The sequence below is a fragment of the Mytilus trossulus genome, unplaced genomic scaffold (assembly GCF_036588685.1).
Source record: "Mytilus trossulus isolate FHL-02 unplaced genomic scaffold, PNRI_Mtr1.1.1.hap1 h1tg000343l___fragment_1__unscaffolded, whole genome shotgun sequence".
Taxonomy (NCBI): domain Eukaryota; kingdom Metazoa; phylum Mollusca; class Bivalvia; order Mytilida; family Mytilidae; genus Mytilus; species Mytilus trossulus.
In genome coordinates this window covers 1,226,383-1,242,645 of record NW_026963332.1, presented here as the reverse complement: position 1 = coordinate 1,242,645, position 16,263 = coordinate 1,226,383, and the positions used below count along the sequence as shown (strand labels likewise).

The window sequence follows — 16,263 nt, the reverse complement described above, 5'->3', positions numbered from 1 at the left end:
AATGCTCTTCAACTTTGTATTTATTTGGTTTTTTAACTATTTTGATCTGAGCGTCACTGATGAGTCTTATGTAGACGAAACGCGCGTCGGCGTATAAAATTATAATCCTGGTACTTTTGATAACTATTTACATTACTTAACGACAGAGACAGAGAGACAGGCAGACAGACACCCTAAAAAAACTTTGTTTGAAGGAATACTCAGAGAATGGAATGTCTTTTACTGAGTGAACCATACAAATTAAAGAATTACTCTTTTTTTAAGAGAGTAAAATGCTTACCAACGTATGACGCATTTGTGCCTGTGACAAATACATATTCGTAATTAGGTGGAGTTACTGTTGTTGCAGCATTTCTGTTAGCTATTGTGTCTTCCTTTAGAGTAAAATGTCGTGCTTCATTTCCTAAAAAAATAAATATCATGAAATTATGAAATGAGACTTGATGTCTTTTTTATGTAAAAATATACTGTAAAGACTTTTTAACAATCGGTTGGGTTTATTAAATACATCTTTTTTACTTTTGATGAAATGTACAAAAATAAATAATTGATTGTGTAATAAAATTTCTGCAATTATTAATATTTGTGATTTCTTGGCAAAAGTTATTATTTTAAAAATTGTATCAATAACAAATATCAGTTTCCTTTGACTTGTTTGTTAAATATTTCAACTTTAAGTTTTTAAGTTTAACAGTCGAGCATTGCCATCTATCAAACCATCAACATTTCTGTGTGTTTACGACATTTTATTCTTATGTTTTGATAGTGAGAACAGTCTTAGAACTTCTTATATACTTAAATTACCTGATATTAATTCAACTTGAAATGATGGACCTGTAGCAAAAATATCCCAGATATTAAAATTTCCCACAATTCCATTCAGATGAAGATCTTCTTTTGGGGTAAGATGATAATTAAATGGTAATGATCCATTCTCTGGGAGATCTACATTCTCAAACTGAATAAACAACTCTGATGCACAAGGATGTCGCTCTGCATGGAAAATTTCAAATGGGTATGTTTCTCCTACCTGTAATATGATAGCATGGCAAAGGTTAAAATGTTAATTGTCCATGGAACTAATGACATAAATGTTGTTACTCTTACAACAATAAAAGTACAGTTTACTTTTCGTTATTTCTCACCCAGAGCAACGGACATTGTGAAGTCAAACCTAATAAACCAAGCTTCGTTATTCAAAAGTTTCATTCTGTGTGTGAATTGTCCTCTGGAGACGCCTCAAAACAACCAGCATTTTACTAAAGTTACAGTCACATCAATTGTAATTGTCAAATTGGTACTTTATTTGATATTTATTGACAACCATGATATCCCCTTCATAAGTATATAACCAAAAGTATATAAAACAGTGTTGATCTACTAGATGAAGTTATATTCAGAGTATATATTTGCATACATCACTTACCACTAGTTCAACATATACAGTTGCACTTGCAAGGGGAGATAACCCAACACAATCTCCATTTATTAAAACACCTTCTTCTGGTATAACATAGCCTCCTCCTATAATTAACCAGAATAATTTTTGATATATGTATAGTTAATGAGCTCTAAAGTTTAAACCATGGTAAATTCTTTTTGTTTAAACTGAACTGCTATGCATATGGAAAAACAAATATGTATAAAATTTCCATTTTTCAATAAAACCAAAAAAACAACCCACGGAAAACTAATAACTAAGGGTGGATTATTACTTAAAGTTGACAATTTAATTTAGTATCATATTTACAAAAAAAAAAGAAAATAATAAACTTAACTTTGACATGTAATCATATCTGAAAATAATATCTAATCTCGGTCTCTTAAATATAGTTTCTCAGTTATTTGTAAAACATCATTATTTTTTCCTTGTAGAACTTGATTTATTTTGAAGTAATTTTATTAAGATCATCTGTATAAGTGGTGTGTTACTTGATGTGATAGAAAATTGTAAGCATTAGCTTTGTTAAAATATGCATTTACCTATTGCTGCTGACAAATCAATTTTCTGGCAAGGTACATCAGAATTTGTCCTATTTTTCACAATTTCAACGACCAGTATCTTGTTTATAAATAACCATAGTTCTTCTCCACCACCCAAAGTTATGACCTCTGAACCACTGAAGGTTATACCACATCTTAAGGCTGATGTGAAGCTACAAGGAATGTTGAATCAAATACAAAAATTGTAAAACAATACAGTATAATCACCAATAACATCATTAAAAATTATGAATAGCTGGGCCATATACACATATTATGTCTGACATCTCTTATGAATACTAGTATAGTCCTCAAACTCTATAAAGGTGAAAGTTATCCATAAATTGAAAATAATTGAGCTTGTGAAATCTAGACTGTCATTAACATGATGGGAATTTAGAGAAAAAAGTGATTGTGCAATACACTTCATCAACAGTCTATGCATTTATACATTTCTTGTAAATGCATCATTTTAACTAAAACTCTTAACGTATGAATAGGAAATAAAAAAAAAAACAATTTCAAATTCTAGATTGTGTGTTAAATTTAGGGAATATTCAAAGAAAATATGTTAGTATTCATGATTTGAATTGTCACTAAAGTCTCAAAAAACAATTTGCAACTATAAGAAAACACAGTATTAAGTAAATTTTACTTATATAGCTTAAAGCTGATAAATTACTTTCATTTCATTTTGAACCAGTGATTATGCCATATCACTACATTAAAAACTTGCATTGATCTGTGTTTGATAAAAGGACTTAAAAATTCTGTTTCAATGACAACTCACGCAAAGTTATGAAGTGTTCCACCACAATCTGTTTGACCTTCTGCTCCAAAACCAGAGTTATCCACAGGAAAGAAGGAGCTAGTGTAATATCTAATAAAAGAAAATTATATATTCTGCTATATCAGCATTAATTCTGATACTTAAAAGAACTATCCCCAAAAAAATGAAAACCCAAATGGTTCACTATGTCAGATAGGTAAACTATTTTTAAAATCTTTGAGTATTATGCTACCATGGAGACAAGCTGTAACAGTTTTTGCACACACACACACACATCATTTCAAATAATGAAAACATAAACAGATTATGATAACACATGACTTTATTGTTCTGCATTTCTTTTTTCTACTGGACAAAACTTTGAAAACATAAAAACTAATAAAAAAAGGTTGAATCTTAATTTTCAACAACTGAGATAGATCTATCCATAGATAGAAAAAGACCTAAGCCAAATGCATATCTTATTGCAGTTTCAATTTTTTTATGAAAAGTCTGTGAACCCTATAAAACAGACCAAAATTCATCTTCTTTTTTCGATTTGAAAATTCTCAAATATGTTAAAGTCTAATACATGTATATGTGCCATTGCATTAGGTAGAATTCTTTCTGACGCACCTGAAATGTGAATCTAAAGGTGAAATACAGGCAGAAATTAAAAAAATGGTGTACACGAATTTTAAAGTTTGTGTACCTCTTACCTTCTAACATCTGAAGTAATAATACTGTCATCGTAAGATAGAGTTATTCCCCCTTGAACTACAACATTAGATGATGCTGATCTAAACCATTCAGAGAATGTATCTACAGTTGGATCACTGGAAATAGACAGCCAGGAACCAAGTGGACTGTTCACTTGGAATGGACTAACGGACAATATTCCGCTTGTAGAGCTGAAATCATCATATCCTGCACTAAAATCGTAAAATGTCATGTCCATGTTGATGTCCTTTGTGTTTGTTGTAACGTTGTTTTCTGTTGTTTCATTTCCTATCAAAATAAGTTGGTAAAATAAATCTATCATATACTTTTCTATGCTCATTTCAACATATATAGGTAGATGTTATATTTGTCAGCATTTCATACCTTGCTTACGATTGGTATAATAATATTGACGGGTAAAGCATACCAATTTTATTTAAGCGTAGAGCTTGACATGAAAGATTTCTTGTTTAGATCTGCAAAAGAAATAATTGATCTTGTATTTTTTGTCCATCCTTGTGAGTCTTATGTAGACGAAACGCGCGTCTGGCGAACTACATTATAATCCTGGTACCTTTGAAAACTATCAACACCACTGGGTCGATGCCACTGCTGGTGGACGTTTCGTAATGTTTTAATAATAAATACACGCAATATTTATTTAAAATTTACAATAATTGTGTTAGTGACTTACTAGTTCCTGCAATGACAGCGGCTTGGGTAAATATCAGTGTAGGTACACTCTTAGCACTGGTATAGTTGTCTACTGTCAACTGAATAACACATTCATATAAAGTCAGAGGGCGTAACCCATCCTCCTCACTAAACGACACAGATGTAGTATGATCAGTTGATTTTATACAATTTGGGTCAATAGTGCTACATTCAGTTATATGGTTATAAGTGGTATCAGCAGCTGTTGAGGTATAAGTGGTATCAGCAGCTGTTGAGGTATAAGTGGTATCAGCAGCTGTTGAGGTATAAGTGGTATCAGCAGATATTGAGGTACTTGATGTGACTGGTGTGGTGTCTGCAGTTGTATTGCAGGGTGTATCAATAATGCATTCTGAGAAATCTAATACAATTGTCTGTATTTTTGTGAGAGTTGCAGCAGTGTTACTGGTACATGTCACTAAATATTCCCTAAAACACAAATTTTATAATAAAAATACATTACTGAAATAAGTTTTTCTAAAGAACTCTTTACACTTCTATAACATTTGAGCTAACAAATCGAAGAAATCGATTGTTAGGTATATTTGGAAGGGGAACTGATATTTATGTTGGTATTGAAAAAATGCTTGCTTTCATGACATTCTATAATTTATTATTACTTCTTTTAAATACGATTTTAATTGCTATATGCATGTCTTGAACAACAATTTTCTCTCGTTAAAACAAGAAATTACGACTTTTAAAGTTTAAAGAAAATTTTAGAATTGCCTGCTGAATCTTCACCCCTACTTTAAAACTTTATTCTATCATTATATAATTTGCAAATTTAAGATTCAAAACTTTAACCAGGTCAATAACACAAATCCTATTTAATTTTACTAACCATGTTTCAATATTGTTCGTCACTTTTTCCGCTGCTACAATTACATCATTACTAGTATTAAATAGATAATACAAGTATGATGGTCTGGACCATGTTATAGTTATATTTGTACTTGATACTACTGTGCCTTTAATATTTTCACCACCTGAAAATAAAGTAAAATAGTTATCAAAGATATTTTTAAAAAACATGACAAACCTATAGTATTTTCTAGATACAATTTTTTAAAAACACAAGTAGGCAAATAGCTCCTGCAGTCATATTTTCAACAGACACTTCAACTTCAATTGTGATTATTAAACTGTTGAAAGTAATAAACATTTTCAAAATAGTATAACCTATCGCCTTTTTTTAATATCCTGACTCATGTCAATAGAAAATTATTTAGAAAAAAAAACCTAGAAAATAGCCCTTTTAAGTTGAGGAAAAGTCAAAATAAAAACTTTGAACTATACGTGTCATTTAATTTGTTAATCTGTTCAAACTTGTTCTAAAAATAACTTCCATGAAATGAATTGACTTACTACACTGGAACAATGCCACATCTTTCTTAGTGAAGTGGTCAGGACTGTTGGATTGTGATGAGGCAAATAGAACCCCTTGTAATGCTGTAGGACTGTAACACATGGTATTGGCAGATAGGCCATCCTTTACATTGTACAAACTTTCCACTGTTGAACACTCACAACCAAGGAAATTATTGTCTAAATTCCTATTGGAAATATTTAACATATAAACTTTTTGATAAATGAATAAAAATTTAGTTTCTTGCTTCTTATTTGTCATATGAGTTCATTGTTAGATATTGTATATATAGAATCATATTGGTCAAAGAGACTTGATTTCATTATTCGCCTAGACCACTTGAAATTAAATTGGTATGTCCACAGATAATGATAAAAAGTGTTCCTGATGGGACAATATGAGAAGATGAGGACAAAACAAGTTAACCAGTTCATGTGTTCTTCAAAGTGTTAATCATATATAAACAACAAATCTGTTAGATGTGTATTGATTGTTACTTAAGTCTTGGATATAAACTTTTATACATTTATCAAGTGTGCACACTTATACCAACACATTTGTCAATCAATATGCACACTAATACGTACACACTTCCTCCCAGATTGAGGACTCCTAATGCCTCAATCCTATTATCTGCCAAGTCAAGGGTTCTGATGGCTGGTAGTATGACAGATGGGAAGTATGGTATGACATTTTGTCCTAAATCTAATGTCTGTAAAGAAGTCAGTCCAGTAAATGATCCTTCTTCTATATATTGGATCTGGTTCTCATGGAAATCACTGAAAATTTAGTTCACCACAATCACAAATTTCTAAGCAAAACTTTTTAGAACACTGTAATATTCGTTTTGATTGGATATGCAATAAATTTCAGGAAGATCAAATTCCTGATGTACGGTATGCAATCTAAAAGGTCATGAAACGTTTTTTTTTAAATGTTTCCTTCAACTTGTATTCAAATTCAGATAAAAATATACGTCGGTGGTACTGTTCATCCAGCCATTCCTCGGGTACAGTTCATGCAGTTACTGCCCTACACGCCAATGGCACCAGGTGCCCCGGAAGGGTAATCATTTTCTGCGCCTTATATGGCACCCGTCGTGTTATTTCTTTGTTCAGTTAGGTAATGATGAAAGGTTATTATGACTGAGGAAGAATATCATATTTGATTTCTGGCATACTTTTATGATTATAACACTGTTTTACAAGTAAAAACATGTTTACATATTTTGCATTTTTGATGTTTCTTTGCTAAAATATGCCTCAATATTCAATTCTTAATCATGATAATACATAATGAACAGAATAATTTAAGAAAGTGTCGAAAATATATATCAAAAATTAATTACAGGTATACTATGTAAGTCCAATGTATTAAGACAGATGTGTAAAACAGTGTCATTGTAGATATCTTATTATGTAACACAATATATATTTTAACTGGTCAATTTAGATTGCCATTTCAGTGGTGTAGATTGCAATTCATACTGCCACCTATGTCTGTTTGTAAATATATTGATATATTGTATCAGGTCTGTTACTTGCACAAGGATAGAATTGGAACAACAGCATTTAAAAAATGAGTGGAAATCTACATCTCATTTCAATACACATCTTGCTTAATGTTGTTTTCGATATCTGATATACAAGCTTTGATACTGATGGAATACTGTCATAACTTTTAACATTTGATCACTTGTGACTATATAAGAAAACCAAGATAGTAGTATGGCAGTTGATATCCATTCATTAAGTGTTTTTCAACTTTTAAATTTGCCATTCGATCATGAACTTTTCCTTTTTGAATTTACCTCCGAGATTAGTATTTTTGTGATTTTACTTTGAAAGAATTTTTGGCTTTTATTTCTAAATATCTAATAAACATGTTTAACGAATTTATAAAATTGAATTTTCGAAGGATCTATATGCAAGTGTATACTATTATCAGAAATAAAGTAGCTGTTAGGCCAATGTTTTCTTATTTTCAGGAAAGAAATTGGCAGTAGATGATTAAAATGGAGTATGAAAATGTATATAAATATCAACAGGCATAAACAAAAATCTATTCGATCGTACTGTATATCATTTTACTTGTTCTACTGAAGAGTCACCAGTAAATTTAATTTATAACAAACCAACTTGAGCAATAATTAAATCAGAAAAAAAGGCTTTTTTTATAGTTGAATTAATAATTTCTATGCATCTTTTACCATATAAGTTAAACTAAAACTTCGACTAGTAAAACAATCAATTAGCATTACTGATATAAAATAAACTAATATATTTTCAGGCTGATTCATATGGTATATTGGTTTCATTGTGTAAGATGATCTTCTCCTCTAGAAGTGTATATAGGCATATTGAAACTTGACCAACTGATGTAGGGGCTATAAGGCCCTTATTTGGCCCAAAAATTACTGCAATTTTTAAAGTTATCATACATATTCTTAAATAACTGAAAACTTGTCTAAGGTATAAGGTACTTAGAAAAACAAAACGAATTTGACTTCGAACAAGTTACCATGGCAACAAATCATAACCTTATTTGCATATTTTGTTAAATTTCGTGATTTTCTTTTTTTTTTCATCAAATTTTTAGTATATTTTAGCCTGAAAAAGTATGTGCGCACCCAAGAAACACCTTTGTATTTGGTGAAATAATGCCAGGAGTTATAATAAAGCTTTTGTTAAAATATTTTGTTGTTTCTAGGCTGCGCAGGATGTTTCTACAACGGAAATAAAGTAAGAAAACTGCATAGTTTCTGTATTTTTCATCGTTTTTGTGAAAACAGTACCAAAAGGTTTGATTAGCAGCCAAAAGGTTTTCAAGTTGAGAGAGAAAAATTGTTGTTCACAGCATAGAAGTAACTAAGTATGAAACACAGCTTCTAGAAGTGATGACAATAATCGGGGCAGAGTGTGCCCCATTTTCAAAGTGTTATTAATGTATCAGAGGAAAGATTGAAATGTTTGCCAATAAAATTTAGGAAGTACAGCTATCAAAAGATTCTTATAGTAATTCAAATAGTTATAAGCCTTTAAACATATTATACTCCTTTTGTATTAACACGTTTGTAAACACCAGTTGGTATACGTGTAACACTACTACTTACACAGTTGGTAATTTAGTAGTAGATGGAGTGAGCGAACAAGTACATTTTTGTGCTACAATAGTATTTACACATAGAAAAAGAAGATGTGGTATAATTGCCAATGAGACAGCTCTCTACAAGAGACCAAATGACACTGACATTAGAAATTAAAAAATATTGATAACCGTATTGCTTTCAACATGGTTGGCAAACAGGTAGCTGTAGTGATGAGAGCGGATGATGGTATATGTGTAATGATAGTACTAACGTGGTTATTAAAAAATTAGCTGGAGTAAGTACACAAGATGTAATTTGTGTAACAATAGTACTTACGAAGTAATTAAAATGGTACATGTACAAGAGTGAGAACACCATGTGATATTAGTTTAACAATTCTTACATAGTGGTATGCTAAACGAACACGATATATTTGGAGTCGGTTAATTCCAATTGTGTGAAAGCGAATTTAAGCTCGAATCCCAAATTGGATTTTCCTAACCCCATTTGTTAGCTAGACTAGTAGCCTATCACAGTGATCATAAGTATACCACTTCTAACCGTGAAAAGAAATAAACCGCGTCTTCTAACCCCATATGACTAATACTTAGTCTCCATGCTTTTAACCAATTATATTCCTAGAAATGTATTTGAAGTAAGATAACAGTACTTACATGGTTCTCAAATTAGTAGCTGGAGGTAAGAGACCAGATGATATTTGTTCAACATTATTGTTAAACATATATAAATGTTGTAATCTAGTCTGACTATCAAATGATCCTGTAGGTATTACACTGATCTCATTATTGTTCAAATATCTGCAAAATAACAAAAAATATCAGTTGTACTTTCCAGAAATTCTTATTTCTTGTCGTGCTTACCAGCGTGTAACGTTTGGTCAACTTTGTCCTATAATTGCGTGACATAAATCAACGTTTGAGCGACAAAACGCATGACGTTAGAGCGAAAAATTACTCCATTTTCGCGGATCTATTCAAGTACATAAAAAAATAAACATAACTTCTAAAATAAAAAACACAACAAAAATACTGTTGAAATGAACCGAAATCAATTTACTTAATTAAACGAAAAATGAATTAGTTAATTAATTTCAACTGTTTTATCGGTCATATTTCATACATATGTGTAGGATTGAGCTGTACACACCAATAAGTGTCAACCCATAAACAAGTTTAAAACGTCATACCAAGATGGACTTCATTATCTCTTAGTCAAAAAAAGATTAACGATAATCTTAAATAACAAGAATACAAGTACTAGACGAGGAGGGATCAATTATAGATGATTCCCTTGTAGATATCATCTGCATGCATGTGCTTACATTTGAAGTGGAGTAATTTCATTCAAGGCTATGGGATAGACGGTCAGTCCATTGTTTTGTAGGTAAATGTAATCCACATCAACATTACGAAATCCATCAGACGTAATACTGGTTAATCCGTTGTTGTATATTTGCAGGTATTTTACATAGGATGTTCCACCAAAGATAGAAGAGGATATGGTGTTTAGTTGATTATTATAGAGATACCTGAAATTGAAATTTAGATATCTTAGTACCAACACATTTATTCAATTAAAAGATTTGTAATTATTTACATGTTCATAATTCAGTCCTTTTCAACTTATTTTTTCAAGAAAAAAAATTTCAACAAATAAATGAAACCATGATTTTGAGAATCTGAGAACATTTTTGTTTTAATCAGATTTCTTCTTTTATATCTACCGTTTGGGACACATTTCAAAAGTGAAGTGTGAAAATCAAAACATATTTTTTTCAATTCTTTAACATGTGTACATGGTGAATGTCTTTCAGATGAAAATGATATGGAAAAATGATTAAAAACAATAATGTGTCCATAGAACACGGATGCCCCACTTGCACTATCATTTTAAATGTTCAGTGGACCGTGAAATTCAGGTCAATACTTTAATTTGCCATAAAAAGATTTAAACAATCATATCATAGAGAAGATGTGAACTAAGTTTCAAGTGTAGTGGACTTCAACTTCATTAACAACTACCTTGACCAAAAACTTTAACCTGAGTTTCGCACTATCCTTTTCTTTGTTCAGTGTACAATAATATTGGGGTCAATACTTAAATTTCGCATTAAAATGAGAAAGATCATATCATAGAAAACATGTGTACAAAGTTTCAAGTTGAACCTTAAAATTGGGGTAAAAACTTTAATTTAAAAACTGCGATTTGTATACAAGATTGAATATATAATCTATCACTTACAAGTTATAATTAACTCTGAAGTTGTAAAATGCATGTTTTTTAATGTCAGTTATTGAGCTTGACTGCAGGTTAACTCTACCACAAGTAAAATCTGTAAAAGCATAAGATGGTATGACTCCCAGATTCATGTTCTGCATATAGAAATAACTACAGGATGTCCCATTGAATGCATGAGACTGAATTTCTCTAACCAGATTTCCAGTGAATGAAAATGTATCTGCATGCACAGTAGTAAAGGCATTTGATTCTATAACTCTTAGTTTGTTGTTGTAAAAATTCAACGTATTTGCTCTGACATCTTGGAAGGCTCCGGATTCAATACGTGTGATTCTGTTATCTTGTAAATAACTGAAACAAAACAAAACAAACTTTGAAAGAGCTATTTTTCAGTATTTTCAATCCAATTTTAAAACAAAGTGTAACCTCCATGAGAGATAATCAAGCAAATAATTTGGTATGCGAGGGGTAAAATATTTGGGGGAGAAATATAACAAATGAGAGCAAAATATATATAAAATAGATATAAAAGAACAATTGTGAGTACGCTAACATACCCAATACTCTAACAATGATCGTGTGATAGTGGAAGAATAAAACCTCCTAAGTTCAAAGACTAATAACTCCCCCAAAAGTCAACTTATAATGTTTTCTTGTCAATATGCGAATCTCCTCTTATGATGATTCTTTTATCTATAAAGTTTTATGAATATTGCGATTTACATTTTTGTTTTTATATTTTTATTATCTTTTACAAAATTCTTCTCCTCTAAAACTACTAGGACAAACTTTATCAAACTTGGCAACACTCATTATAAGGGTATCTTTTTATACATGTGTCTAATGACCTCACTTGCCATCCAACATGACCTATATGTCTATAAAAAAAAGATTGTAAGTGTCAAATGCAGTGTTTGTCTTAAAAAATCTCTGAACCAAAATTGAGAGCAAATCTGACCGGGGTTAAATAGTTCATCAGGTTCAGATCTAAATATCCATACAATTCCAGACAAATCAGACAACCCTGCAGTGAATTGTTTATTTAAAGAAAATTTTGCCTTTTACGATTTTTAATTTTAGATAGAGATAGATTGTAAACAGTAATAATGTTCAGCAAAGGAAGATCTACAATAAGTCAACATGACCAAAATCGAATACTATTGACTTGCAATTGGAGTTATTGTCCTTTAGATTAAGTTCCGAAATTTTTAAGTAATTTTTGTAATTTTTCCAAATATATTCTGTTTCTATTTTATCTATTGGGACCATGAAACTAAACTTTGCATCAGTCAGTGCTTAGGTTGGGTTTTTTTTAAAACACAGTAGAAGCAGATGAGTGACAGGCTGATGAGAGCCTATTCTTTAATTAAAATTTTATTGGAATGATTTGGACCAATAAAGGTCTGCTAAAGTTGATTTTCTTTGTTTAAAGTTATGTTAATTGATTGTTGATAAAATTCAAAATCTGTTTGTCCCAAGTTAATAAAAGAAAACCTCTACATGGACAACTTGACTGTAGTGTTAAGGACTGTTTGATGAAAAAAACGCAAGTTCTCGAATATTAGTTTATTTGGGAGATATAAACGATTTACAGTGCCGCTGAAATGTGGCTACAAAGAAAGGAAAATTTCACCAATGGGAAGCTGAAACCATCTCTTATGTCAAAATATTTTAATTCTAATCAGCCTTCATTATCAAAGTTTAAATATAAGTCAAGATATATATCGCAACTGTGCATGACCAAGTTTATAAACTAATAACCCTACAACAATATAGTGCTATCGATATCATTTTGCTGAACAGACAATTCAAACCAGTAAAAGTCTGAAATGGCCTTTATTAGAACTTCATTGTATAGTTTTGTAATCGACCAGTTTGAATTGGTCTTATATCTACTTGATAATACTCGACTGTAGTCTGAACTATACTTAACAGTCGAACTTGTCCTCGACCTTAATTCGACCGATATCTTATCAATTCATTCGCGTCTGAACAATACTTGACCTATTCTGAACTATTAACTACCTCCTCTGAACCTATATTTGGTATCTTTTTATTGTATTTTATCAATTTGAGAACTGTTTTTAATAACAACTATCTCCTTTGGCTACATTTTTAGCAACAATTCGAAATTAAAAAATGTAGCATTAAAAACAAAACTTCACAATAAGCATAATGTAACTATATAACGCCATATTCATAAATCATTTAAGGAACTAATAAACATTCTCTTCTGTTTATTGGTTACGTATAACGTTATACCTCCTGCTTGTCAAACTCATTCAATTGGCCCTTAGGGCCAGGTGAGCAAAAAGGACAATCTCTGATTGTTATCTGTACCTACAAAATACTTACAGTACATTACAGCTAAATGTTTTAAATGTGTCTGGTAGTATGGCAGATAGTCTGTTGTTCTGTAGGTATAATCCACTTGACAATGACAAGTCATGGAAGGTTCCATTTAGAGGCAACTTGTACAGTCTGTTGTACGAGAAATCACTGGGGAAAAAAAGACACAATGAATGTTAAAAGTATTAATTACATTGGTTTAAATGAAATACATTGATTTCCTAGTGAATTAAAAACCGATAATTTCACATGTGACATAAACGTGGTTATTTCCTTCCTCTGACGTCATACAATAATAGGCGTTGTCAAGACGTTGACAACGTCGAATGAAAACAAATTGTGAATGCGTAGAAAAAGATATAGTTCCTTACATTTTCTACTTCAAATTCATTAAAAAAAACATTTGCTTATGTAATAAAAAGAATAATTAATCAAAGAATTCAAATATCGACAAATATTTAGTATGCCGGGTCACCGGACACAATTTATAAACTAAATCCCAAAATGATGATTGTGGCCAAGTTTGGTTTAATTTGCCCTAGTAGTTTCAGAGGAGAAGATTTTTCTAAAAGATTACTAAGATTTACGAAAAATGGTTAAACATTGACTATAAAGGGCAATAACTCCTTAGAGGGTCAATTGACCATTTTGGTCATCATAACTTATTTGTAGATCTCACTTTGCTGAACATTTTTGCTTTTTACAGGTTATCTCTATCTATAATAAGATTCAAGATAATAACCAAAAACAGCAAAATTTCCTTAAAATTACCAATTCAGGGGCAGCAACCTAACAACGGCTTGTCTGATTCATTTGAAAATATCAGTGAAGATAGATCTTGACCTGAGAAACAATTTCACTCTGTCAGATTTGCTCTAAATTCTTTGGCTTTTGAGTTATAAGCCAAAAACTGCATTTTACCCCTATGTTCTATTTTTTGCCGTGGCGGCCATCGTGGTTGGTATGCCGGGTCACCGGACACATTTTTTAAACTAGAAACCCCAATGATGATTGTGGCAAAGTTTGGTTAAATTTGGCCCAGTTGTTTCAGAGGAGAAGATGTTTGTAACAGTTTACGGACTACGGACGCAGGACGACGACGGACGCCAAGTGATGAGAAAAGCTCAATTGGCCCTTTGGGCCAGGTGAGCTAAAAATCATATCATACGGAACATGTGTACTAAGCTTCAAGTTGATTAAACTTCATCTTAATAAAAAACTACCTTGACCAAAAACTTTGACCTGAAGCTCGGCGAATGGACAAACAGACTCGCCGACCAGAAAACATAATGCCTTTCTTCTATCGTAGATGGGGCATAACCAGAAAACATAATTTTCCTCTACTATCGTAGGTTGGGCATAAAATCTGTAAAAAGTTCATCCAATTGAAGATGTCTTGTGTCACTTTAGACAATTCACTTATATAGTGAAAACAAGCAAGCAAAATTGCTGTCACTACAGTCTTTATAAGTTGCGGAAGCATAAAATGATAGGAAATGAGATTACTATCCAAAACAGTTCAAATACCATATATTTAAGAGAATGTGAAATCGGTCAAACAATGACAAAACCCCGTAATGGCAGCCAAAAATTTGAATTAGATACATCGTTATCTCAATATATGACAATTCTAAACAACTGTATCAGGCAGCAACCACCAACACACTTTGTATTACAGGCTACTGATCTAGGAGCGGTATATAGAATAAAAAGCTGCACTATGAGCGCATGGTACGCTGGTTAGGTTTTAAAGGAATAAATTTTAATAACTTCTAAATGTTATATCTGCAATTTATAAAAATAAAAAATAAAGATGAGGTTAATTTAATTTCAATATAAATCAGTCAACAAATTTAAAATGAAAACACCTCTAAGCACTTTATTGAAATTCTATCCGTAAACTGGAAAATTCACCCTCTTTTAATGACAAAACCCCATTCGAAGTAATTGTTAAACCCTGAAATTTATTAAAATCGAAAAGCTTACATCCATACATATAAACAATTCACCAAAGTCTTCAAAAAAAGTCTCATAAAAACTGCTTTATGCATTTTAGAGTTATTGTCCGAAAACTAAAATCACCCTTTTTTAATGCTGGAAACCGCTTAACTTTTAAACGTACACTCTGAAATTTATAAAAATCGAAAGGGAACTTAAGTAAATAGATATTAACAATTTCCCAAAGTAAAAGATTTGAGCATTTCTAACTTTTGTCCAAAAACTGAAAAATCACCATTTTTGTATTGAATAAAACCTTATAACTCTCTTATAAATGTTTTTTCAAAGTGTACTCACAATGTATCAGAAGATGTGACATGATTTGCAGATCCATCTTCTATCCATCCAATTACATTGTTAGACAGAAACAGACCAGATTTAAAGGGACAATCTCAAGGTGCACTTACAATGTATCAGAAGTTGTGGCCTGATTTAAAGTTCCATTTTCTATCCATCCAATCTCATTGTTAGACAGATACAGACCAGATGTAAAGGGACAATCTCAAGGTACACTTACAATGTATCAGAAGTTGTGGCCTGATTCAAAGTTCCATTTTCTATCCATTCAATCTCATTGTTAGACAGATATAAACCAGATGTCAAGGGACAATCTCGAGGTGTACTTACAATATATCAGAATTTGAGGCCTGATTTAAAGTTTCGTCTTCTATCCATCCAATATCATTGTTAGACAGATACATACCAGATGTCAAGAGACAATCTCAAGGTGTACTTACAATGTCTCACAAGTTGTGACATGATTTGAAGTTCCATCCTCTATCCATCCAATCTCATTGTTAGACAGACACCGACCAGATGTCAAGGAATAATATCAAAGTGTACTTACAGTGTTCCAGAAGATGTGACATGATTCAAAGATCCATCTTCTATCCATCCAATTTCATTGCTAGATAAATACAAACCAGATGTCAAGGGACAGTTCTTGAAGTGTACTTTCTTTATCTGTGTAATCGTGTTGCTTGAGAGTTGCCTGCAAATAAATGTTTATATTTT

At 31.5% G+C, this 16,263-nt stretch overlaps 1 protein-coding gene across 1 annotated transcript in view; it reads right to left on the bottom strand.

Annotated features, from left to right (window-relative positions):
- Nucleotides 1-4,588: 4,588 nt before the first annotated feature.
- Nucleotides 4,589-16,263, bottom strand: part of LOC134701795 (protein artichoke-like) — a 45,050-nt gene continuing 33,375 nt past the window's right edge. Inside the window, exons 13-21 of the mRNA XM_063562916.1 lie at nucleotides 16,097-16,240; nucleotides 13,258-13,401; nucleotides 10,906-11,253; nucleotides 9,986-10,192; nucleotides 9,318-9,461; nucleotides 6,143-6,334; nucleotides 5,555-5,742; nucleotides 5,075-5,175; nucleotides 4,589-4,615 (exon numbers count right to left, since the gene is read on the bottom strand). Coding sequence (XP_063418986.1) covers nucleotides 4,589-4,615; nucleotides 5,075-5,175; nucleotides 5,555-5,742; nucleotides 6,143-6,334; nucleotides 9,318-9,461; nucleotides 9,986-10,192; nucleotides 10,906-11,253; nucleotides 13,258-13,401; nucleotides 16,097-16,240 — 1,495 coding nt within the window. The remainder of the gene's footprint in view (nucleotides 4,616-5,074; nucleotides 5,176-5,554; nucleotides 5,743-6,142; nucleotides 6,335-9,317; nucleotides 9,462-9,985; nucleotides 10,193-10,905; nucleotides 11,254-13,257; nucleotides 13,402-16,096; nucleotides 16,241-16,263) is intronic.